At 38.8% G+C, this 27,759-nt stretch overlaps 1 protein-coding gene across 3 annotated transcripts in view; it reads left to right on the top strand.

The window, feature by feature from the left end:
* The window catches only part of Tnip3 (TNFAIP3 interacting protein 3), a 104,962-nt gene extending 77,474 nt beyond the window's left edge, over positions 1–27,488 (top strand). For 2 of the 3 annotated variants that reach the window (XM_075982068.1, XM_075982066.1), the window contains 3 exons: positions 3,369–3,485; positions 12,747–12,807; positions 26,354–27,488. In XM_075982068.1, coding sequence (XP_075838183.1) covers positions 3,369–3,485; positions 12,747–12,807; positions 26,354–26,385 — 210 coding nt within the window. In that variant the 3' untranslated portion in view covers positions 26,386–27,488. Of the gene's footprint in view, positions 1–3,368; positions 3,486–12,746; positions 12,808–16,103; positions 16,404–26,353 lie in introns of those variants that run through there. The other variant, XM_075982067.1, reaches the window with a different exon arrangement.
* Positions 27,489–27,759: the final 271 nt, after the last annotated feature.

Below are 27,759 nucleotides of genomic sequence, written 5' to 3'. Positions count from 1 at the left end.
ATAAATATGTCTTGTTTCTTTTTAAGTAGAAGTAAAATAAAGTTTTAGGTTAAAATCATAAAACATATTATATAGTCATTATTCACATAGCAAAGTAGCTATAAAATACAGTTTTCCTATGCATCCTCATAATGAAAAGGCTTGATAGAAACCAGCCAGCATGCAGCCCTGACTTTTTCTGCTTTGGTCACTGAAGTTTCCTGAGTGTCTAGTACAGGGCCTTTGTCACACAAAGTTCTTTTTTTTTTTTTTGATTTTCTTTTTTTTTAATTTTTTTTATTGATAAAAGGAGAATAAAGAAAAGAAAGAAAAAAAAACAAATTTCCACCTCCTCCCAGCCTCCCATTTCCCTCCCCCTCCTCCCATTCTTCTCCCCCTCCTCCCACCCCTCTCCCTTTCCCCCCACTTTTCTCCCCCTCCCTCTCCAGTCCAAAGAGCAGTCAGGGTTCCCTGCCCTGTCACACAAAGTTCTTAAATGTTCACTGAGTGATGAAAGGGTGAGTAGATTAATAAGTACACAACATATGCAACGATCGGTTTTTGACCTGAGAATCATCATTTAACAGGCATCACATTACCATAATGCATAATTTATTGCTTATGATTAATTGTGATGAATATGAAAGAATGCTTAAAACCTCAAGAGATTTCATCCCACGCTGCTCAACTGAAACTGTCCCCTAAAAGCTTAGATAGAAAGTGATGATTTCTGAGATTTTTCTTACTCATTTAGCACATTTATTAGTATCTAATCAGATACACATTATTAATATTGCAGTTATTGCTGTTGGACTTAAATTGCTTGTTTATTTTTATTTATATGTGTGTGCCTGCCTGTTTTTATGTGCTCCATGTGTTTGAGCCCTCAGATTCCAGAAGAAGCACTAGATTTCCTGAAGCTAGAGCTATAGAATAGGGAGTAGCATAGTGTGAGTGCTAGCAACTGAGCCCCAGGGCTCCTAAGTGTCAGAGGTTTGGATTTTGTGATGAATGCTTTTCTTTCCCTTTTTTTACTATTATAATAAATATGGAGATATTTGAGTATTCCCCAGAGCATGAATAAGTCAACCTTTAGCTTCTTGCTAACTCACTCACTCAGAAGAGACACAAGGTTAAGAATGAAAACTTCAGGAAGAGACAGTTACACAAGTAATTAAATGAGCTTTTCAAATGTGTGCCTGAACTCAACTCAGTTCATCTGCTTGGAAGAAAATACCCCAGGATTTTGCTAATATCAAGTTCTTACAGAAATGTTAGATACTTAGCCAGAGTGAGAGTTGAGACTAGTCAGCTAATGCCATCCTGTGCAAAATTGACCTGTCTGCCACCTAATGATTTTGGGAATGCAGCGGTCGATCATTTGACTAAATGTATCAGAACCGGTAGTGAAAATGACTAATCTAGAAGAGGTTCAAGGAAGTTGGAAAGCACCAACAAATGTTGATTCAACTCACGTTTCATGCATGACTCATTTTAAAATTTCCTGAATAGCATTGCGGAGTAAACCAGGAAATTAAAATAAGGTATCTGCAGAAGTCGTCCAGTTGTGAGTCCTGGACATGGCATTGGCACATTTGATCATTGCCATTCATTTGCGAAATCCTCTCTGAATCTTCTCTACTGTCATTTACACAGCATAAAATTATGTTCAGCTCTCCTTATATTTCCTAGAATTATGAAGCTTGTGCATGTCACAAAAGGATCAAGTGCCACTTCTGGTTCACACTTGTAAGGAATCCTAACACCATTGTAAATAAATGAGTAAATTAGGACAAAACCCAACTTTTTTTTTTTTATCAACTTTGTTCTTTCTCTAAGTTCCCCCTGGAGGAAGAAAAAAACAAGTTGTTTCTCCTGAAAAGTTCTGATATGTACATTCTATCAGGCTAGGTGGTATGTGTAGTTCTAAGATATGCTGTTAGGGAATTCCCAGTTCAGGACAACAAGCTGGCTTTTCCTGCCTGCTTTATGACCATACTGTGTAGTGGTGGAGAGAGTACTCTGCCGCTAAGATCATCCATTAACCTCACTTAAGTTCAGGACAACAAGCTGGCTTTTCCTGCCTGCTTTATGACCATACTGTGTAGAGGTGGAGAGAGTACTCTGCCGCTAAGATCATCCATTAACCTCACTTAAGTTCAGGACAACAAGCTGGCTTTTCCTGCCTGCTTTATGGCCATACTGTGTAGTGGTGGAGAGAGTACTCTGCCGCTAAGATCATCCATTAACCTCACTTAAGTTCAGGACAACAAGCTGGCTTTTCCTGCCTGCTTTATGGCCATACTGTGTAGAGGTGGAGAGAGTACTCTGCCGCTAAGATCATCCATTAACCTCACTTAAGTTCAGGACAACAAGCTGGCTTTTCCTGCCTGCTTTATGGCCATACTGTGTAGTGGTGGAGAGAGTACTCTGCCGCTAAGATCATCCATTAACCTCACTTGAGTTCAATAAGCTGTGCAGTCATAGACCTCTGAGATGAACCCTTTCTATGCCTGGAGTACCCACTTGACTAACTAATAAGCTGTCAAAATGTGGTACTGAGGACACTCATGGATGAGAGTGTCTGTCACAACAGCATCGTTTTTATGAAATTCATCATGAAATGTAAGTCTCTAAACAAGAGTTAATATCCTTGCATAATCTAAGTATGAGCACTACAGGCTCGTGATAAAGGATGAGAAGTTACTAGCAAAAGCAACTTTCTCTTATTGCTCCTTATTCCATGACAAAATCATAAAGTTATAGCACATACCATCCCACACAGTCATGAGTAAATAAATGCTTTGATAAATCATAAATATGGTTGGCTAGGCCAAGGAATAGAGTGCTTGAAAATGTCATAACAGAAGAGAAATGCAGCAGGGCCTAGAGGCAGTGACTATACAGTTGGCCACATGATATGGATTGCCTTGGAGACATGGTGTGGTTAAACAGCAGTGTCCTTGCATCCCTCATTAGACCTGCGGATTTGGAAGCTCTGGAGACTGCCCAGGGAGGCTATGTCTGCTCTCTCTGATGCCCCCAAATAGAAAGATTACAGAGATAGAAAATATACTGGAGGGAAACAGAGACTCTGCAGAAGACTCTTGCTCTTTTCTTTCCTTAGCTGGGTGACAGGAAGGCCAACACAGTAATCCCCTTTAACATAGTGGAGGTTGAATAACACACACATCATCACGTGGAAGACAGAGATTTGGAAAGTATGCACATATGCAGAAAACTAAAAGGAAAAAAAAGCTAGCCAGCCTTGTAGGGAGCATTAAAAATAAATGCTTCTTCTTGTACTGGAGGGGGTTGTACCAATTATGAAATAATTGCTAAGGTCATTGTAAACCTCCTGTCAACAGTGGGCTTCATTTTTACCACAGGCTCTTCAGGATGCCTTGACAATCAGGAGCGCTTCGCTTTCTGAGGGCTCCAGGAACTCTACAGGCAGGTGCAGCCATGCCGAGATGAGAACAAAGGTGGAAAGTCACAAGCACCAGGTAAGAGGCAGAGGCGGGAAGTGGAGTAATCTTGGGAGAGCACAGGGCTCCCTGTTCACGTTCCTTTGGACAGGTCTGCCTGTCTTTCGATTAAAACAGTAGGAAGGATTTTCTTATTTAGTTAGAGTGATTCAATTTTAAAACCAAATAGGAAAAATGGAGATGGGTTTTTTTTTCAGCCCCACTATTCCTAGATGAATTCATAAAAGAGGAAATTGAACTTTAGATGGGTTAAGGGGCTTCACCCAAGATCACCCAGTCAAGAGAGTGGCAAGTGCATTATGCTGGTGTGAGATTCTGCCAGCAGTGAGTCTTGAGAGTCTCACGTAGATATAGAGTATTTCTACAACACTTTAAACTCTGGCCCTTTTCAGAGAATGGTAGCAGTAGGGCCTTTCCACTGTAGCTGCTGGCCTCTGGTTGGCTGAGTAGTAAGTGTACACATTTGTTTTTTTTTTAATTTAGTGCCATTTATTTATTTATATGTGGATGTGCAAACATATATGATGGTTTGTGTGTAAATCAGAAAAAGCTGGCTTTCTCCTTCCACTGTGCATTGAATTCAGGTCTTCAGACATAGAGACAGACTCCTTTTCCACTGCTGAGTCCTTCTGCAGGTCGCAGTAAGTGTAGCTTGGGAAAGAATTCTCCCCACAGATGGAATCACTGGCAATCAGGCTAGCTCAGCTCCTCCCATCTTTGGGTAGATGATCAACAGTTTGCTGACAGATATCAGTTTCATCCATCCACTACCTCAGCCTCTCTCCAGCTCACCAAGTGAACTTTGTGAGGAAATAGAGGATCTGCAAATTAAACTGTAAAGTTCCATCTTTTCTCCCCCTGCAAGGAGAAGTATCTGGGTAAGTAGTTTAGTTTGGGTTTGATGCAGACAGTAACAGGTATACAATGGTTCATAACAGCAAAGAGGAAAGCAAAGCCCATCTACTGTGCTTGGATGGCTCTATCACTAATGACCCTAATTTACATTTTAACCATTTAGTTCCTAACTGAACAGCTCTAATGGACACATCACTAAGTGCCACATGAAATGTGTGTGGTGTGTGGAATTATGTGGCTTCACTTAGGAGCTATTGCTAGTTAGCTCTGTTTTAGAACTTGAAATACTGTTCAGACATTAAAAAGCCCTTCCTTCATGGATATGGTTAACTTACTCCACCACAGCAGTGCATGACTTTGGCCAGTGGTCCACGATGAACGATGGAACAAAGTAATAAGTAAAGACAAATTTTAAAATTATTTGTGCGGCTTTACTTTTGAGCTCCTAATGTGTGCTCAAAAATAAAGATTTGTAAACTGGCTCTTCTAACAGCCAAAGATAAAATTATAATCATAGGTATCTCTATATCCACCATGGGGGATTATTCATGAACAGAGACTAAGAAAGCTTTAGTTTGGAAAAGCACAGATAGTATTTTTTAAAAAAAATAATTAAAATGCCTGAAAGGAAAAATAAGCTCTCATTCCCTGTTAGACAGACTGAATTCTCAGGTATAGAACAAAGAACCTTTGCCAAACACATGTGTGTTCTTTTTTATTTTATTTTTTTTTTAACCTCAAGCCCTTTAGAATTCTGGGGATTGTCACTCGGTATTTTAAGAGGTTATTACTGGGGATGAAATAATTTCCATACATTCTTATAAGGAGATAAAAACTACTAGAAATTCCTTTCAACTTAAGTGTATTAAAGAATTACCCATGACACTGGGTCCCAGAGGCTATTTAAGAAATAAGAGTTCTTCTGGTCTTTTTCTTATAATATTTGTCTTGGTAGATTTGAGAGTTTAACTACATACTATGCAAATACAGGCAAATTGTTCTGAAGCCCTTTTCTTTGAAGAGTTGTGCTGGAATGTGTCTGCCTTCCAAGACACACATATTTTTAAATGCACATGAATAGAGAAATCCCAGGATTTCTTCGGTGGGTTTCCAGAGTTAATGGAACTGATACACGTTCAAAAAAGCGGGTTTCATAAAGCGTGTATTAAATAAGAAAGTTATGTGTAATAAAATATATAAAGAGTAGACTCAGGAAACAATTGTGATGAGTAAATACTGATGTTAATTAAAGAAAATGTAGTTAATGTCACCTTTGAAATAATTTCGAAGTTAACATAATGTAAAGGATTTCATTATATTTTTATGCCTGGGGCTCCTTTGCTTATCTTCTACTTCCTGATATTCTTCCTCCTCAGATATGCTCCTCCTCTCAGATTCTCCCCTCTTCTCAGATGTTCCCCTCCTCCCAGATTCTCCCCTCATCCTAGACGCTCCCCTCCTCTCAGATGCTCCTCTCCTCCTCTCATGTTCCATGTATTCATTCAATATGCTTTCTACTTTCATGCTTTTTCCCCTTAAGATTTCTTTCTCTCCTCTCATGACTTTCTATCTTAATATCTTCACACACACACACATACACACACACACACACACACACACACACACACACACACACACACGCACCTTAAATAATGTGATTTATACTTAGAATAGCTAGAGCATTTTTCTTGAAAGGCTTTGCCATGCCTTTTAGTCAGGAGGGAATTGGTGTGAGACCTGCTAAGATGGCCATTTTGCTTCAAAATGTTTAAGTCTTTTAAGAAAAGTTAAAAAGTTAATCATTCTTTCCTTCTTAATTCATAGTAGATTGTGAGTTAAATTTTGCTTTCTTGACGCTTTTTCCAGGACCGACATAAAATTCTCAATTTTACATGTGAGTTATTTTGGCAGAACCATTTCTAAGAAATTCAAAATTATTTTATGCAATAAAGAAAAATTAAGTTAAAGGGAATCAAAATATAATTAGATAATTTTATGAAAATCATTTATTCGTTCTAATAAGTAACAACAATGGGTGAAAAATTCTAAGTGTTCTTAGTGAACAAATTACTCTCTTATTTATTTCTTACATGCGAAGCTACTTTAATTCTTTTTGTTTGAGCACAAATTATTTTTTCCTTACATATTTTATTCCTATTATATTAAATTCAGATTGATGATAACTCAGTGTTGAGGTCTGCTGATGTACTTCCAGTTACGGAGCTCTGGTCCAGTCAAGAACAAATATCCATCTATTTAACATTATGGAGAATGACCAACAAATAACTTTTGTTCCCATAACATTTGTAATTTTTTATTAATGTCAATAAAACAATCAGTTTTCTAAGTACAATATGGCATAATTTTGCTTATAAGCAAAGAAACAACAAATCAGATGTAATATTTTAAGTCTATCAGAATTTTTCTTTTTTTTTTCTTCTTTTAAGAGAAAACACTCAAGTTTTAATAATGGCAAGCTTTAACTTGGAAAAAAAATAGGACAAAACCAGTGGGGTTTGGTGTTGTGCCATCCAAACAAAGCAAGCCTGTGGGTTTCACTTCTGACCTATGGACTTCTGATGTTTCATTGGCCAGAACTCCTGGGTGCCATTCATCTCTCAGGGGTCTTAGGCCTCCCAGAAGCAACTATAATTCCTCTTTTTTTTCTTCTTTTCCTTCTTACTTTTTTATTTTTTTATTAGAATTTTTCTTTCAAGCTACGGCAGCCAAATACTTTTAATGTCTCATTCATTGTTGTAAAATTATAATCGAATTTATAAAAAAAGGTGCAGGACATGATTTGGTCTTATTAAGTGTATTGACAAGGACATTTGGCCATAGTGTATCTGTGGTGATACAGAACATGGGATGTAGGATGTCAATGGTTTTGACTAAGAAATCAAAAGCCAGCTCCCTTTGGGTATATCAGGTAGGAAGGATCCCAGGCTGTGACTTTGCAAGACAAAGTTGGGCCTTAAACAGTGTGAAGACATAGCTGTCTGTGTCCCAGAGTCCTCATCTATCAGTTGGAGATCATGCTGTACTACAGAGAGACAGGGAGACTATGCTGACTGTACAGAAGGTCACAGGGCAGCTGCTGTCCCACGTCAACACATACCATACTTTGCAAACATGCAGAGAGAGTCTCAATGGCAGGCTGACCAATTCCAATTTATTTAGCAAGTGGTGGAAGTGTCTATGTTTATATCCAACTACATTTACCAAGAAAGAATGGTATGAACTGACAAATTTGTATAACACTTAAAGTTATCTGACTTTCTAACTTGCCTTTGGGAATTTCAAGATAGAATCAACATATCGCAGGCAGGGCAGTTCAGTTGGCATCATTGCCACCCTTGGACTTCCGAGTGAGCAGGTCACTCATAGCTGAGTCAAAATCAGTTTGGGAACTAATGATTTGAAATCTCCTGATAGGTAACATCTTTTTCTGTATATAAACTCTTGTCAAATAGAGGGGGGAAAACTACAAAGCAAGCAACTAAAATGGGTATTTTGGCCCATACACAAGTCCTCTTGTCTTTAATCTACAAGTTTTTTTCCCCACATTTCTCGTGGTTCTAATCATGCAGTAGATGGTCCAGAACCATCCATGTTTTCACTATTTCTAAAAATGTCAGTGAATAGATAGTACTTAGGAATTGCAGAGGTCATGGAACCCTGTAATATGAGGGACCTGCTGCTTGTTTGTGTTTCTGTCCCGCCCAATACCCCACAACTGTTTAGCCCTAAAGAAAATCACACATAGGTCTCCATAAATTATAAGCTGATTGGCTCATTAGATCTAGCCTCTCATGTAGCTAATTCTCACATCTTGATTAACCAATCCATTTTTCTGATGTTAGCCATGTGGCTCAGTACCTTTTTCAGTGAGGCAGATCACATCCTGCTGCTTCGGTGGTCTGGGCAGGAGTGGGAGGAATCAACTTCCTCCATCCCAGAATTCTCCTATTCTCATTGCATCATTTCTACTTCCTGTCTGGTTTTCCTGCTTATACTTTTTGCCTGGCCAATCAGCGTTTATTTATAACATGATTGACAGAATACAGACAATTCTCCTGCACCAGAACCCATGTACCTCTCAGAGTATATCACAGGTACACAGGGTGTGTCAGAGTAGGTTCCAGCAAATACAGATCCCTTCACAAACCCACATGCACCTGAGAAATGCAGTTCTTAGTTGTTCTCAAGTATTCCAGATTTCCTTAATGATAGTGCCATTTTGTGCAAGACTTACTTCATGAGACATTTCTATCACACCTAAGTTCTTATTGACATTTATTGTTTTGAGCAAGTATTACAATATATTAGACTAAACTTTCAAATGTAAACAAAGACTGGTTGTATATAGCAAGTGTCAGTGAGACTTCTAAATTTTACCTACTTGAAGTAAACTGATACTATTGCTCTCCCCAGATGTGTCTCTCAGCCTGTAACTGTGGCCTGGTTTTCCATCTGCAGATCCCATGAGTACCAAAAACCACAGAGCCAGTACAGCACCCATGGGAACATGCACTGAGTAAGATTCCCTCTTCCAGCATATGAGTTTATAGGAATGTCTGTTGGAGGAAATGATATATATCTCTTAAATAAGAGCATCTCTTTTACCTAACCTCTTATTTGCAATCTTTCCCTGGTCCTTGAAACACTGAACCCGTAAGAAATAGGGATATGAGTAGATTAAGTAAAAGATACCAAATTGAACTCTAATTTTTTAAACAAACCTATTTATACAGGCCATTCTCAATTATCACATATGACACCACCCAAAGTACATTTTTACATATAAGATGAACAAAGTAAATATAACCAAACCAAACAAAACAACTGTGATGTTCTCTTTGGTTATAAACTGGTATTGAATTACTCTGAATATTTGTAGGCACATGCAAAGGAGTTTTGAGCTTTCCAGTTAGAAGGGCTTTTTTGGAGTATTCAAGAAAAAGTATCCCACTAAAATTCTCCATTGCAGCTGTGTCTGCCAGGATAATTGAGTAATTACTTGTGAGTGGAATTGATTTGGCTTGTCAACCTGAATGAGTCTCTTGATGTCCAGAGCATGCTTGCTGTCCTTCCATCCCTATGATCACTATTTGATTCTTCTCTGCTTTGCCAGCATGGGCAGAGTCTTCATCCGTGTGGAATGGTCATATATTTTCTGCATCTTGGAATGACCAGACAACTCTCCTTGCCCAAAAGTAACCATTGTAGTAGGAGCGGCAGGCTGTGTTCCAGCCCAGTTCTTGCACGGCTAGCTTTACCAGAAATAATTACACGGAAACTGTATTCTTTTAAACACTGCTTGGCCCATTAGCCCTAGCCTCTTACTGGCTAGCTCTCACATCTTGATTAACCCATTTCTAATAATCTGTGTATCACCATGAGGTGGTGTCTTACTGGGAAGGATCTTAACCTGCATCCATCATGAAGAGGAGAGCTATGGCGACTGCCTGACTAGGCTTTCTTTCTCCCAGAATTCTGTTTTGTCTACTCCACCCACCTAAGGGCTGGTCTATCAAAGGCCAAGCAGTTTCTTTATTAATTAACCAATGAAAGCAGATGACATTCCCACATCAAACCATGACCCAACTCTGATACTGGAAGTAGGGTTTTTCTAGCAAAGCACTTAAATAAATGTTTTTCTCCCAGTTGCCTGGAACCTTTGTACTTTTGTGTGGAAAGCGTAACTAAAATCCTTCACTATGGGAGAAGATGAAGTCTATTTGATGGCAGAAGGGCACTGGAATTTAGTGATGTCTCCTTTTGGACCTGTGTCTTTCCCTGATGTGGCAAGTTGTTAGTCACATCTGCTCTCTGTCTTTGTTACTGGCCCTCCTGGTCATCTATATTACCATACACTTCTGGGCTTTTCAACCTCGGCCATCATTCTTTTAGAACCTTTCGTTCAAGGATGTAGAAGTAAATTAAGTTTGTGGGAAACATAAGGAAAAGGAGTTCTACAGTTTGGGAAATTGGATAGTCTTGTGAAATACAAGGTACAAGAATAATTCAACTTTATGTAGGAATGGAGATGGTTGGTTGCTTCTGTCAAGCCTTCATTAACAGGAAGAAGGAAGAATTCATGTCCTATGGTGTAGTAAACTATCCCTGTTGATTAGAAGAGGCAAGGAACTCCAGATCATAAAATTATCACCCCAAAAGGCCAATATTTGATGAAAGCGATGTAAAAGCTTACGTTTTAAGCAGTATTCTGTTGTATGAAATCAGTGTTACGAAGCCTGAAGGTGAGTTTTAAAAGAATAATTCATTATTCTTTATATCTAAGCCTGATTTAAATCGCATCTAATAATGTTGGTAAGATTACACTTTATTACCTCATTTTGGCAGCTCTCCTGGAATATAAAGCCAGGGCATACATTACTTATCCTATGTGTTACTTAAGACATCTTAAAATAAAGGAGAATATAAAGAGATAGAGCTGATCTCATTTCCTCTTGTAGTTCTTTCATGGGCCAAAGCAGCCATGAGCCTGGGTGTCTGAGGGGTGAGGTGGGTTAGGCTTCGGTGAAGGCTGCCTTTCTTGGTAACTGAACTAAATAAACTATGGTAGGTGAGCTTTTCCACTGAGTTTTGTATTTTCTATTAACTACAGATTGCTGTTGTTGCCACCTTGTGAATTCTCCAAGCTGGCTAATTTTCCATGCTTTATATTTAGTATAGAATTAAATAATTGAGTCCAAGGCCTGCATTATCTGTGGGAGAATGGGGAAAAAAGGATGTCATGTGAGTGTGAGCAGAAAATTAGACCAACAGTATGGACGAGAAGAGATTGTGACTCTTCACTCCAAGAAGTTAAATGCAAAGACAGTGGCTTGGAACTTTCTTGGCAGTTTAGGACAGTAAGTGGTGATACAACATCACCAAAAGAGAGTTGGGAAAGAAAGGGTTTGCTTGATTTATATATCCTGAATGACAGTCCATGAAGGGAAACCAAAGCAGGAGCTCAAACTGGAGAGGAACATGAAAGCAGGAGCTGATGCAGAGGCCATGGGGGAGTATTGCTTACTGGCTTGCTCCTCGTGGCTTGCTCAGCATGCTTTCTTATAAAACCCAGGGCTACTATTCCAGGAGTGGCACCACCCACAATACATTAATTAAAATGGCCTACAGGCTTGCCTACAGCCAGATCTTAGGCAAGCATTTTCTGAATTGATGTTCCCTCCTCTTAGATGACTACAGCATGTGTCAAGTTGATATAAAACTAGCTAACATAAAAAAGTATAACTTATTCAATGCTGCTGGCTTATTCCCTGAGAGCCAACACTTAAGTGTAAACTTAGGAGAAAATTTTAAGTGAGAAAAAAAGTCTAATCTGTTCAGTATAACTGCTGTATAATGTAGAGACTACCTTCTTTAAAGCCTCAGCGAAAGGGAAGCTTTATCCTGCTTTGCCTACTGAACTGCTTGCTGAAATCCCAAGATATCTTTCACAATCCACTAGAAAATATTAAGTTTGTATTTTTTGTTCCTGGCTTTCTTATTGCCTGCAAATGAAGGTATTAAAATAGTATTTATTGACAGCAATATGTTCTTTATTTGATTTGCTTGAGATTGTAAGATTTCAAGGATGTTTATACTTCTTCAGAGATCCAAACACATCATTTCAAGACAGGGAGAAGAATAGAGAGAGTAGTGAACAGAGAGGGGGTTGGAGGAGGGGAGGGGATGTTCTAGATATTGTCTCTTTCTATGATAAAACACTGACTGAAATCAACTCGGGGAGGAAAGGGTTTATTTGACTTACATGCCTGCATCACAGTTTATTATTGGAGGAAGCCGTAGTAGGAGCATAAAGCAGGAACCTGAACTCAGGAACTAAAGCTGAGACCCTGAAGGAATGCTGCTTTCTCCCCATGGCTTTCACAGCGTAATTTCTTATACCAGGACTAGCTGCCCACGGGTGGCACTGTGCACAGTAATATAGGTCCTCCCACATATATTGTTAATGCCCCATAAGTATGCATACAGATCATGTGGAAAGAAGCAATATGCCTCAGTTAGGTTCCCTCTTCCTCGGTGATCCTACTTTATGTCAAGTTGACAAAAATTAATCAAGACTGAGAGGCCGGAGGATGAAGGAAAGGAAAGAAAAGAAAAAAGAAAGCAAGAGAGGGAAGAGGGAAAGAAGGGAGGGGGGAGGAAGAAAGAGACAGAAAATGTATAACTTCCAAGTCACAGGAACTCTAGCCAGGCACATGCAGGGGGGCTGAGGTAAGGGGGTGAGTTGAGGAAGATTGGCAAAGATTTGTATCAAGATGACTTTTTTGTGTGTGTGTTGACTGTTGACTGCTTGATAAAATCCACACTGTATAATTATATTGTAATGTGCCACAATGCCTTTTTTGAGGTCTATATTTCTGTAACGATGCTTTATTTTTCCCACAGCCAGACTATCAGTGGAATGCTCTTAACCAGACTCCTCCACATGTACAGCACAAGGCACACGGTAAGAGCACAGCTTTAATGGGCGTTCTTTCATGTTTACATACAAGTGGGGTCTTTGGGGGAAGGCGTATTCAATATTTGTTTGTACTAGGAAGACTTCCTGTGTAGCTCTGTCACGCACACACAATTCTAATTTGGTGGTCTGGTGTGAACTCCTCCAGACAATGGTAACATGATGAAAGAAACGTGTGTCTTGGTTCTCTCTTCTGCTCCTATTCCAGGCTCAGAGTCAGAGACTTAGAAATGAAAACATTAAGTAGAGCCATACCCAGTAACATCAACAGCGCTCTAATTCTACCCCAAAGGACAGGTGCAAACCCACAGCCCAGGGGGAGTCAAGGCAGGCTCTTGTTCATTTTGTTTTGAGACTAATAGCTTCAAACTCACTCTGTAGCTAAGGAGGAGCTTGAAATCCTGATCATGCCATGATGTCCTAAGAGCCAGGATTTCAGGGGTGCATCACCAAGCCCAGAAAGGCAGATGTTTCAAATGTCATTGGCATACAAAGGTACCCCAAAGCTCAGAACAGTTTTCCCTTGAGATGTGATGGCAGATTCTAAGGAAACAGTCTTTTCTTTTCTTTTCCTTTTTTTTTTTTTTTTTTTTGGAAACAGTCTTTTCTGTTCTGCCAGAGTTGCCCACAGTACCCGTCTCACACAATGCTTCCTCCACATGTAACCGCAAGGCACGTGGTAAAGTAGGAAAAATACCAAATGCAAAATACTCAAGACTGAAAATGCCTGTCAGGCTCATTTTTCTTTGCTTTTCTAGTCTCACCTTCTCTCTAGAATCAGCCTTACTTTCTGCTTGTTTGAACAGTACCTTTAGGTCTTCCAGGAGTGGGTATTTTGAACAGAATTATAAGTAGAGTCCCTCTGCTATTCTCATCCATTTAAAGCCTTCTCTGACACACACTAACTTGACCTTGTTCATTTTCAGAGATGTGTATTTTTCTAGAAGCCTCAAGAGAAGCTCTGTAGCTTTAACTTGTACTTGAAATGCTATCACATTTAAATCCAAGCTGAGTTAATTTTAGTTTTTAACATGCTACACCCCCCCCCCCCTGCTCTGATATCTGCAGTGCACATTTCCTTTCTCTTGGCCCAGCATCAATCCATGCCCACAGGTATCCATGACAAATATCCCATGTTGTTGGCATCTCCAATATCCTGGAGTCTCTATTGCCACCTCGGCTCTACCTTCACAGCCTTACAAAATGGTCTCTGAAGACCTCCTTGCAGGGACTTGGATCCTGCCACACGTTGCCTGACCTCAGCTGCTCTCTGAAATCACAGAATGGAGCAGAACTCCAGGACTCTTACAACCTTGTCTTTCCTGCCTCTAACCCAACACCATATGGATTGCATTGCCAAGCTCTGCTGCCATCAGTAGATGTAACCTGGGGCAATTGGACCACAGTTACATCAGCTTCTGTGCTCTGAGCCTGGGAAAGCTCTCTGTTGCGTTTCCACTTCTAAGGAACAGGGAACTCCTTTGGATGTTTTCTCAGTTCAGGCTTTCTCTTTTCGTGTAAATTTGAATTTTTATAAAGTGGAGACTTTAATGAGTACATCGTATCTTGAAGTCACATTTTATATTGGTTCTAATGCCGAGTGCCATCTTTCTTATCAGTGGAGCAGTTCTTCTGAAAACTCAGAGCTGCTTCATTGTCTGCACTCTGTGTGAAACTGCAAGCTTGCTCATATTCCCTTCCTCAACCAAACAAATTGCCTTTAAATTCAACTTCACTCAAGTTCTCAGGACACAGGTAGAATGTAGTCACATTCTTTGCCAAAACATCATGTGAATGCTGGGAAACATTAAAAAATGGGGATTCTCTAATAAAATATCCAGATATATTACAGACAACTAACTAGACTTTTGATTTGTTTTGTACTACAGATAGATTACAAATTTCACCAATAAAATTTTGGGTTCCTTTATAATGGAGAAATTAATTAGAAAGGCATATGCTTAGCCAGGACTATTGTACATCATTATCAAAGTCATCCAAAGCCAAAGTCACAGAAGATAATAATCACATAAAATATGAATTGGTTATGATATTTATCATCTAAATAAAACATGTAAAATGGAACTTATTAGTCATATAAGGTCTGCTGACATATCTGCCTACGAAAATACAGTCAGCTTTGTGGTGCATAAACTTGTAACATAACAGCGTCTACAAGGATAACACTACAATCAAGAAAAGACCTGTAATGTGCCAACTTCAGTAGTTTTATAACACTGTTTCTTTTAATATTCTCAGCAATACTCTAGCATAAGTTTGCTTTATGCTACCTCATATGTAAGGAAATGAGCTGTGGAGAATTTTAGTATCATTTTGATTTCACAGTGCAATTTAGCACTGAACTTAGATTCTTTTACACACGGGATTGCAAACCTTGTGATTTCAATTTCAATTGACAGTGTCTTTGAAAGCCCAGTCCCATTACTATATTAGAAATGCTAAAAAAGAGAATGGGGATTCTTATTTGGGTAATGTTTAATTTTCAATAATTTCTATGCACTCACAATATGCGTTATGCCTTTTTCTATTTTTTTTATTATAATTAAAAGTAATAAACTCATTCTACAAACAATACAGTTTCTCCAAAGGAGGGCATAAAAGCCACTATAAAACACAAACAGAAAGCATTGTGTTTTCTTTATCTGGTATTTAGACTATCACTAGGAAAAGACACAGCACTGTATATAATATTAGTAAACATATCACTACCCAACTCATGCATGAAAGGACTGGCAGAGCCTCTCAGGATAGCTGCTATTGAAGCCTGTCATTCTCTATTCCCACAGCACTGTCACTGACTGTGTCTGGATACATCAGGAGGATGACTCTTTGTGGGCTGGGGATACCAGATAAGTTTCTTATGCAGAATTAACTCTTTGTGTTCCTACTTCCACCTTCTACTCTGTAGCTGTTTCATAGTTCAAATTAGGCTGTATTCAGCAAGTCTCTGAATCTGTCCTCATCACAATGAGTCCTATGCTTTCATTATCTTTACCAGTGCATCTTGCTGTGCTTTGGTTCTTTTGCTGGGAGTCTCTTTAGATCTGTAATTTTAACTTAGTTGTTTTGAATGTTCATATAAGCACGTAATGGTGATGATTAGTAAGAAATCGTAGGTTTAAATATTTTAATTAAACATTGTCTTAGTTTCATCTCTGCTGCTGTGATAAAGTGCCCCGATCAAAGCAACTTAAAGGAGAAAGAATTTATTTGACTTATAGTTCTAAACCAAAGGACTGATATCTCTCTTTCCTTCTCTCCAGGACTCAGCCCATGAATTGGTACTGTTCAAATGCAGAGTGGCTCTTTCCATCTCAATTAACAAAAATATGAAAATCCCTCACTGGCACACCTACAACTCAACCTAACCCAGAGAGTTCCTTACTGAGAGTCTCTTCCTAGTCCATTCTAGATTGTGTTAAATGACAATTAAAATAAACCGTCACATACATATGATTGTTTAATGACAGTAGTCCTTGTTTTAGCATCTGACTAATATATTTATCTACTCTTCAAGAACATTGTTCATTAGTATAACATGTTTAGATTGGAAATACTAGAAATAAAATGATGGAAGAAAAAGTGAGTGAAAAAATTAAATTATTTTTCTGATAACATATAAACAAAAGTTACTTCTTAGTATTCCTGTATATATATTTTTAAATGTGACAACTACTTAAAGTATTTTACTTCTGTGATCAGGAACAACACCTAGAAGTGTGACTATTTAATTTTTAATTTTTTTCTTAATGAGTTTGTAACTATATATGAGGCACAGTGTGGTATTTTTGCTCACGTGTGGCTCACACTGATCAATCAGAATGGTTAACACTTTGTATACTCACTGTTTCTGAGTATATAGAATCCTTGAGATATCCTAGCTCTTTACAAGATGTAAGAAGCTGGCATGCTCTGGCCACCCATAGTTCTGTGCTTTGATATTTACTATCCACTTTCCTATCCCCCAAATGCTAGTCACCCTTCTTAGCATCTAGTGATTACTACCATAGTCTCTTCTGCTTTGAGACGAAAGAGTTCAGCATTTCATATGTAAAAGAGAACTTCTGGTATTTGTGTCTTTGTGTCTGACTCATTTCGCTTAAGAAAACAACTTTAGTTCTATCCATTCTGTTGCAGACAATAGGGTCTCACTATGTTGTGATTTAGTAATATTCTATCCTGTACAAAACGTATTTGCCCATTAATAGATACATAGTGTCTTGGTTAGGTTTCTGTTGCTGTGAAGAGATACCATGACTGTGGCAATTCTTATAAAAGAAAAATTATGGTAGCTTGCTTGCAGTTCAGGGGGCCAGTCCATTTTTGAACTTTTGCAGGGAGTATGGTGGCATGCAGGCAGATGTGGTCTTGCAGAAGTAGCTGAGAGCCACACACTGGGTGGTATCCTAAACATAGGAAACCTAAAGCCCGCCTCCAAATTAACACACTTCCTCCAACAAGGTCATAATAACCCCAAACAAAGCCACACTTTCTAGTAGTGCCACTCCCTAAGAGATTAAGGGGACCAATTACATTAAAACTACCACATTCCAATACCTGGCCTCCATAAGTTTGTAAGACTATCATAATGCAAAATGCATTTGGTCCAACTTCAAAATCCCCATAGTCTAAAACAGTTCAAAACTTGTTTCAAAGTCCAAAGTCTCTTCTGAGACTCATGCAATCTCTTAACTGTAATCCCCTACAAAATTAAAATCAAAAAGCAGATAACATACTTCCAACATATAATGGCACTAGATATGCCTCACCATTCCAAAATACAAGGAAGGGGGCATAGTGAGGAAATACTGGACCAAACCCAGACTGAAAACCAGCTGGGCAGACTCCAAACTCTGCATCTCCACTTCCTTCCACCTTTGCTGACTGCAACACACTTCTTTCCTTTTTGCTGGTTCCACTCCCTGATAGCAGTTTTCCTCAGCAGACATCCCATGACTCTGGCATCTCTAATATTTTGGGGTCTCCAAGGTAATCTAGGCTTCACCTTCACAGCTGCACACAATGGCTTCACTGGGCCTTCATTCAGGGACACCCCTAACACACACCTGACCTTGGTCGCTTTATTCCATAACTCTTTTTCTTCTATCCTTAACTCTAAAACCAGACCCATGTGGCTAAAGCTACCAAGGTCTGATGATTCCTGGGGCTGGAACATAGCCCCCTTGTTCAATTACTTCAATTATAATTTCAATTAAAAAACCTCGCCAGCTTTCTGTTTTCCTTACAATCTAAGTTTGACTGTCCTTGGATAAGCACTTTAGACCAGGCTGGCCTCAAACTCAGAGATCTCCCAGTCTTTGGCTTCCCAGGGCTGGGATTAAAGGTATATCCCACCACATCCGGCTTTTAGCTTCTATTTAGTTTCTTTTCACAAGTTGGAAATTTAGCTCCTTTTATTCTATTTCTTAATCCATTTATCTCCTTGAACATAGAATTTAGCTCCATTCCACTTCCTGGTGTTCTTTTTCTCCTCAAAATTTGCATTTTATAATTTACCCTGCTCAGCTTACTTCTTTTTCATTATAAATCTTCATTAGAGTAACCACTAAAAACCATATAACAGGGTCTATACTAGGCTGTTTGATATTTTGTATGCCAATGGAATTAATCCAAAACTCTTCACCTCAGCCTCAGGCAGACTCTTCAGACAAGGGCTAAAGGCAACTACTGTCTTTGCCAAAACATCACAATAACAATCTCTAGGCAACATATTAAATTCTTCTCCTCTGAAACCTCTTGAGGTAGCCCCACAGATCATCATATCATATTCAACACCACTGTGTTCCATGCTGCTACTAGTATGGCCCATTATGGAGTGCTTACAGCATTCTACTATTTTCCTAACCCAAGGTCCCAAAGTTCGTATTACTTCAAACAGAACTATGGTCAGGCCTATCATAGGAATACTACAGTCCCTGGTAACAGTTTATGTTGTTGTGAGGAGACATCTTGACCACAGCAACTCTTATAAGGAAAACATTTCATTGGGGTGGCTTGCTTACAGTTTCAGAGGTTCAGTCCATTATCATCATGGTGGGGAAGATGGCAGCATGCACCATGGTGGTGCTGCAAAAGTTGCTGAGAGTCCTACATCTTGCAGGCAACAGGAAGTTGACTGAAACCCTGGGCAGTATCCTAAGCACAGGGAACCTTAAAGTCTACCCCCACAGCAACACACTTCCTCCAACAATGCCATATCCTCTCCAAAAAAAACCCATATCTCCTAACAGTGCCACTCTACGATTATGGGGGCCAATTAGATTCACATATAAGTTGAATCTATGATTTTGCTATCTTTTTAATACAATGATTGTTTTCCCTAGGTATATTTCTAGAAGTCTGAAAATTTGGCCTTGTGGTTGCTCTACAAAAAAGTGGACATTTTCTATACTATTAATTGCATGTATAACTTAAAGATCAGCCAACACTGTTGCTATTAGTTTCCTGTTCCTGGTTGCTGACAAGTTTATTATTATTTTTTGACTTCTGAATAATGGAAGTAATAAAGGTAATAATTTTTATCGCAATGTCTTCCATTATAATTATTCTAGTTATGAAAATGATAGGGTTTTTAAAATATCTTAGCTATTTATATGGAAACGACTTCATATGTCTTACTTTGTTCTTATTTACAAACAAGACTACATTTAAAATTTTATTTTTGAAGTTAGTATAAAAGGTAATGGGTTTCACTGTGGCATTTTAAAACATACATTTCATTATGTTTTCTTATTTGTTCCCCTCCCTCATCCTGATGTGTTTTCTGTTTCTTTGACCTTGTCATGTGTATTTTATTGGCCTCTCTTCCCCATCAGGATTTCTTCCTTCCCTTCTGATGACTATAGGTTTGTTGAAAATGCCATTATTATATTGAGGTATATTCATTCTATTTTTACTATCTTTGGGTCTTTTATCATAAACGGATGCTGACTTTGATTAAATGTATTTTCTGGGTCATGTGATTTTAAAGTTTTTTTAGATGTATTGATTTGTGTGTAGAATCAGTCCTGTATCCCTGAAATGAAGCCTATTTGGTCATGTTAAATGATCTTCTTAATGTGTTATTGAATTCACAAGAATGTACTGAGAATTTGTGCATCTATGTTCATGAAGGAAATATGACTATAGCTTATTATATGCTTTCTTTTGTTCTTACTCTGTTGGATGTTGGGGATATATGAGCTTCACTGAATGACTTTGGTAGTGTGCTTTCCTTTTCTGCTTCCCAAACAGTATGGAAAATACTAGTGTAAGCTCTTTTTTAAATGTTTTGTAGAATTTGCATCCAGTCCTGCATCTCTTTTTATAATTAGGTCTTTTATTACTGCTTCAAACTTGTCGTTTGTTTGGATCTACTTAAGTTTTTAAAATATGTCTTTGAAATAATTTTGGAAATCCTCTAGATTTCACTGGCATCTGTTGTAATATGCCCTCTTTGATGTATGATTTTATTGATTTGGGTCTTCTCTCTGTTTCTTTTGTTTAGTTTGTGTAGAGTTTTGTCTTTCTTTCTCTTTTGTAGCTTGATATACTACCTTGCATCCTCTGCCTCTCAGTCTGTGGTGAGAATGCAGTGTCTCTTGGAGACATCAGATGATTGGGTCTAGTTTTGTACTTCAGTCATCCAGACTGGGTCTCTTGATTGGTGAGGTGAGGTCATTTACACTTAAGATTTTATTGGGAAATATTTACTGATTTCTATAACTTTGTGGTTGTTTCTGTGTGGCTGGATTACTGTTTGATCTGTTCCTTCTGGCATGTCTATATCAGGGGTTGGTTTTCTATGTGGGATGTGATGAATTTCCTGTTACTTATCCTTTGTTTAGCTACTCTTCACATGATATTTATTCTTTCCACTTTTGAGGGGACTTGTGTTTGTGCTTCCAAGACCTTCTAAGGGTGCAGACGTCCTGAGGGAATGATGCAGCTGTAAATGTCAAGCAGACTGCTGGGCTTCAAAAGTTTCAGGTTCTTCAGCAGTGATCAGAAGTGGATGGCTCTTGAGGTTGCCTGACCTCAGTCTCAGGACTATCAGACTTCAGGGTTATTGCCATTCATGGGATCTGCTCCTGGCAGCCTAGAGCAGAGTTAGGTACTTTAGCCTTGACAACATCTATCCTCCAGCATTTCATAATGGCCTTCAGAGGCTGTTTATTAGCCTGTGGCAAATTAAATTCAGGTTTCTGGGGTCTTGTGATTTTTTTTGTGTGCTAATGTTACCAGGGTAGCTGTTTTAAACAATAAGTCCTTGCTGTAGATGGCACCTGACCCCTGTTTCCCAAGCCATACTGAGTGACAAAATGAGATTCCTACATATCACAGAGATTTCCATGTCACTAGAATCTACAAATTGACTTTGAAACTGTTGAAGCCCAGAGCTTGCCCTGAGAACAGGACTACCAGTATCTTTCTAAAGAGTGATCCTGGCTGACCTTTTGGAGGAGACTTCTGCCTCTCTGCCTGCTAAGGGGAATCACCTAACTGGCTTCTTCTCTGGATAAGATCTTTAATTTTCTTTGTACTTTAAACACATCCTACTACTGCCTTTGTGAACTTCCAGCTCTCTGTTTTTGAAGAGAGTCGTATTTTCTCTCAGTTTGATTCTTTCCCTTCACTGGGTCACCTGGAGATTCGTGTAGGCTGCCATCTTACCTGAAAATGCTTCATACATTGTAAAAGGGAAATAAGTGATGAATGGTGATGAATGGTGAAAGTTCAGAATTTTGAAACAATCATTATCAGGTTCAAGAACAAATAGAGAGCTGCACACTTTATATACATTTTATAAACCGTGCTTAGAAACTGTTACAGTCCGCTTCTTGCCCACAGGTACCCTCTAGGCTACCATAGTGCTCTTGCATGTGGGTTTTAAGACAGTACAGCTGGCACAATCTGATTCATGCCTTCAACCTTCACCACACCACAGACAGTGTCTCCTGCAGGACCCTCAGTTCTGCAGAGACTGAATGTATCCTGAAGAAGGTTTAGAGCCATTTAAACAGGGTCTTTGGGGTTCATATTTCTATACCAGGAACTTGTTTGGTACTATAAGCCCATAGGACTATACAGTGAAAGTACAGCTGAATGGTCTCTAGACTAAACTCATGGGAGGAACCCATGTGTGGGATTCCCCTCTGTATGATGTGAATATTATTGGTTAATAAAGGAACTGCTTTGGGCCTATAGCAGAGCTATAAAGGAACAGAGCTAGGTGGGGAACACTAAACTGAATGCTGGGAGAAAGGAGGTGGAGTCAGGGAGAAGACATGGAGTTGCACTGGAAATAGACAAGCTGAAACGTTGCTGGTAGGCGATGACCTCATGGTGATGCACAGATTAATGGAGGTGGGTTAAATTAAGATGTAAAAGTTAGCCAATAAGAAGCTAGAGCTGCCGGCCAGTGGTGGCGCACACCATTAATCCCAGCACTCGGGAGGCAGAGACAGGCAGATCTCTGCGAGTTTGAGGCCAGCCTGGGCTACAAGAGCTAATTCCGGGACAGGCACCAAAGCTACAGAGAAACCTTGTCAAAAAAAAAAAAAGAAAAGAAACTAGAGCTAATAGGTTAAGCAGTGTTTTAAATAATATGGTATCTATGTGGTTATTTTGGTTCTGGGTGGCCAGGACAAACAAGCAGCCTCCTCCTACTGAACCCAATTTACAGATCTTCAGGAATACCTGTCTTTTGAATAGTCACTGTCATTTCTGTAAAACCCTTGTTCTCCCTTTCCACAATGGGATTCATCCCCAAATATCCCAACAGTTTATCATTTTATTTAATCATTTATTAAGCATAATTTCTTTCTGTACTAGTAACTGCATGAACTCTTCCCACATTGTGGGGCCCTGGTGTGAAAGTAGTCATTCAGTCAAAGAAACCTTTCTTCTCATGGTCAAGTCTACATAAAGCTAGCTCCCCAAATTGTCCTTTATGGCAGAACATTCGACAAGGAGAGGAGCCTTGCAAATAGACCACATAAGAACCTCAAAAGACAGGCACCAGATAGATTACTGGGGATAGTTTTCCTTATAAAATACATTTTATTGTTCTACTAGTAGTTAATATAGAAAATCTATCAAAAGTTTGACTTATCAATAAATGTAGTGATTTTGCTAAAGAAATATTTAAGCATATATAAACATAAAAGTGAGAAATATATTCCTCTCCAAACATTGATTGTAAATGAATAAAGATATATAGAGATTATATATGATAGACAGATGATAAATAGGTGATAGGTGAATAGATAAAGGATAGATGGATAGAGAATGGATTGAAAGATACTGTATGATAGAAGATAGATGTACGGGTGAATGGTAGATGATAGAGGATATATTTGGTATTAGATGGAGAGACAGTAACTACATGAACATTTAGTAGATAATAGGTAATATAGACAGATGATAGGTAATAGATAATCTATGTCAGAATATAGACTGGTGATAGATAAATGCAGGCAGATGAATAAATAGCAATGATGTATAATTACTTATTTAAATTAGTAAATTGTTCATATTCTCTTAAGTAGAAACCAAAGACTTTTAGGAAAGAAAGCAATATGTATATTATTGCACCTCAAATGGGAAGGAGATTTGGGGAAAACTTGACTAGGTTTGGGGAAAACTCTACCTTCCCTTCAGGAAAAAACAGGTTTGACTTTTTTTTTTCAAATTCCTATTATTCTCTGGCTTATTTCATGGACACAGCCTCTTTCCAAAGCAAGATTGATGGAGAAGGGTCATCTGTCTATTGGTTAATAAAGAAACTTCCTTGGCCCTTTAATAGGACAGAAAATTAGGTAGGTGGAGTAGGCAGAACAGAATGCTGGGAGAAAGAAGCCGAGTCAGGCAGTCGCCATGATTCTCCTCTCTGAGACAGACGCAGGTTAAGATCTTTCCTGGTAAGCTACCACCTCGTGGTGCTACACAGATTATTAGAAATGGGTTAATGGAGATGTGAGAGTTAGCCAATAAGAGGCTGGAACTAATGGGCCAGGCAGTGTTTAAAAGAACACAATTTGTGTGTTGTTATTTCAGGTATAAAGCTAGCCATGTGGGAGCTGGGTGAGAACGCAGCCCGCCGCTCCTACTACACAAGATGATAAAAATTTTAGCTCTACCTATCTCACAAAAGCACTGGCCAAATGACAAGAGGCACCTGCAGCCAGGAGCCATTAGTGTATTTGGTCCTAACACCCCCAGTTACATGAGTAAATGATACTTCAGTCTTAAAATTATTTATCTTCTCAATGTACAGAAAGCTTCTAGTTTTGGTTTCTTCATTATTATGGTTTACTTTAATAAGAAATGTTGTCATATCACATAGCCACATGCATCTTGTTCCTCATTACGGAGTGTGTGATAATAACATTCCTGCAACCTCTTTCTGAGGGAGTGTGTAATCACTCACTCCTCCTCACTGCCATGGCACCTCTTCCATTACCTTCTTTATGATGGCCGCACTTTTCTGAAACCTGTTTTTTTTAAATTTTTTTTGAAAAATTAAAATATAAATACATCATTTCCTCTTCTCCTTTTCCTCTTTTTAATTCTTCCCATGTATCCCCTCACTTTCTTTCAAATTCATGGCCTATATTTTTAACTGTTGTTACATCTCTCTCTGTGTATACATATATAACAATAATTTATAAATATGTAAATGTATTCATATGTTTAAGAATATATGTTCATATGTAATATATTGTTTATATATTTCTAAATATATAACTAAAACCTGCTAAGTCTATATCATGCTAATCATTTTTATATGATTTCAAGGCTGACCATTTGGTATCAAAAAAGCTATTGGGGGCTTTTCCCTGGAGAAGGCTATTTCTCCCATTCTCAGCATACTTTTGTTGCCTATAGATCTTTGCCTACAGTTGTAGCTCCATGAACTTTCCTCCTGCCATGATAGCCTGGCATTGGTATCTTTGTTCAGGTCATTTTTAGGCAACCATGTGATGAGAATTCATGGGTGTAACCTCTTATATTTCTAGGACACAGTCTTACAGAAACTCACTGTTCCACTGACTCTTACGACCTTTCTGCCACCTCTTCTACTAGGATCACTAAACCTTAGATGCAGGAGCTGTGTCGTAGATACATCAGTTGGGACCACATCATCACTTGTTCTCTGCATTTTGATTGGTTGAGGTCTTCTGCAAAGATCTTTATTTGTTTCAAAGAGAGTTTTCTTTAGATGGAGAAAACTGACCTTTTCTTCATGGTCTTTTGCTTGTTATTTACACAGATATGAGCTTCTCATGTCTTCAGTATTCCAAAAGCAGATATCAAATATAAATATTCAATACATTTATGCTGTCATAGATAAGTGAGACATTTTTTAATATTTTTTTTCATTTTACATACCAACCCCAGTTGGTACCTCACCTTCTCCTGCCCCCTTACTTCCCCCATCCCACCCTCATCCACTAATCAGTGTGGGTAAGGAATGTTTTTTCCCTTGTCTGGCACAGCAAGTTGAAGACGGACCAAGTGTTCCGCCACCGCCATCCCCCCCCCCCCCCCCGCATCACACTCATATCAAGATTGAGCATGGTATCCCACCATAGAGAATGGGCTCCAAAAAGCCAGTTCATACACCCAGAATAGATCCTGGTCCCACTGCCAGGGGTCCCTCAAATAGACAAAGCCACATAACTGTCACCCACATTCAGAGGGCCTAGTTCAGTCCCATGCAGGTTCCCCTGCTGTCAGTCATGAGTCTGTGGGCTCCAACTAACTTGGGCTGGTTGTCTCTGTGGTTTTCTCCAATATGATCTTGTTTCCATCAATTACTGGATACAAATTCCTGTTTCCTGTTGCCACGTGTAAACCCCTGGTTCTATCTACTTCATCATGCTCACTTCTGCTGTTCTATCCAAAGCCTATGAACTAGGTCAACACTTTCATCTTGGTCTTCATACTGCACTAACAAATGTTATGAATTATGGCATTTTCTGTGGCTTTTACAATACAGTCAGTACCATTTTATCTTTCCTTTATTTTTTTTTGTGACAGAATATTGCTACATAGTGCCAGCTGGTCTAGATCATCCTCCTGCCTCGGCCTCTCAAGCACTAGATTGCAGGCAGGTACTAGGGAAACACTTGGCAAGTGCTTTTTCTTTGGAGGGAGTGGGGCATGAGACTGGCAGGTAACAGTAGAAATGACTTACTTTTACAAGCAAACATCTAAGCCCCCGCAATGCCAGAGATAATGAGAATTCTAGTGTAGACTGTTCCTCTCCACTCATAATTAAAATTAGACTGAAAATGATCACCTCAATGATAAGCATAAGTTAGTTCTTGAAACAATGACCATCTATTATGACCTTTTGGTTTCTGAATAAGTGTGTGGGGAGATCAAGAGTAAAATATCTCTCCTCTTTTTTTTGTCAACCCAGAAGTTTATGTTACTTATCTCTAATCCAGAAGAAAAATGAAATTTAAAAATTTAATCTGAATCGTTTTCTTACTGTCTTTCATAGGTTTCTCCTCAGAACGGAAATTCAACCAATAGATGTGCACATTAGCAAAGAAGAGCAGTGGACTCTCAGTTTTGACCACTTTGCTTCTGCAGGACAGCTGTCAATGTTCTCCTCTGAGATCTGTTCCTGGTTATCTTCCCTGTGGCCAGAATACAGGAAAAATAAGGACCCCCGAAACACAACAGAGCAGCAAGACATGCTGTAACCAAGCTGAGGTTTTCTCCACAAATGAAGCGGGGCACCTGCTTATATGACACATTGCTCCTTCAACTTCAAAACTCTCTTCAATTAAATGCTGATGGGTTTGCAAAGATGGTGCCAGGACTTGCCTGACTCCAGCTATGGCACTCTGACATTATATACTAATTTAGAATAACAGATATTAAGACAGGCAAGGTGGAACAATCCTATAATTCCATGAAAAAGTTGAGGCAGGAGGATTGCAATGAGATTGAGGCCAATCTGAGTTGCAACACAAGTGCCACATCAGCCAATATTCCATCTCAAAAAATGAATAATATGTGATATAGTCTCTGGGAGAAAGCCTTTTTCCATAGTTGCTAACTTAGTTATTCATTGGTTTGACAGTTGGACTAGATCATATGTTCATTATTACTGAATTTGAAACTAAATGAATTTGAACAGACAATCAAAAGATCTATAGACTCCCCTGATTAAATGGGTGACCCAAACTGAATAAAATGATAAACATGAACTGTCCTTCCAACGGATCATTTTTAGGGTTGTCAGAAACTATGAGCCTCTTTCGTCTTTGTATAAAATGAATTATGAAAGGGTAATGCCCTAAAAGGATGGAGATGGCTTCCTTCTCTCTACATGTAGGTAGCAAGAATTGCCAGATACATGCATTGAGGTTCTTTCTCTTTGACATCTTGTGGATTTGAGCAATGGTTTAAGAAAACTTAACTATGACTTCTTGAAACTAATTAACCTGAAAATAATATATACGTAAGTTCTATTGCAGTTGAGTTGCAAAGTGATCGATCAGATTTCTGAAGGAGTTCCTGTTTGTAAGGATGAGCGTTCATGACAAGAGTGTGAGATCTGGAAATAGCTCTCACGTCTAGCTGAACTTAAATAAAGCTGGGAACATCCAGGGCATGTGCAAATAAAACAACCGGATCTGTCTAACTTCCCTTCCAAAATTATGCAGCTTGTCTAACTCAAACAAATTTTGTTTTACTTTGTGGGTACACACTGCATAATGAGGTTAAAAAGAAAAGTCTTAGGAAACTAAGCATTTTTCCTTTGGGCTTTGTCTATGCTGTAACTTAACTCTTTTTTTATTTTTAATTGAGAAAAGGAAAAAAAAGTATCCGCCTCCTCCCAGCCTCCCATTTCCCTCCCCCTCCTCCCCCTTTCTCCCCCCCACTCCTCTCCCCCTC

The sequence above is a fragment of the Microtus pennsylvanicus genome, chromosome 8 (genome assembly GCF_037038515.1).
Source record: "Microtus pennsylvanicus isolate mMicPen1 chromosome 8, mMicPen1.hap1, whole genome shotgun sequence".
In the NCBI taxonomy this organism is placed as follows: domain Eukaryota; kingdom Metazoa; phylum Chordata; class Mammalia; order Rodentia; family Cricetidae; genus Microtus; species Microtus pennsylvanicus.
Note: the sequence above shows the minus strand (reverse complement) of the source record. Positions and strands in the feature narration are given on the sequence as shown.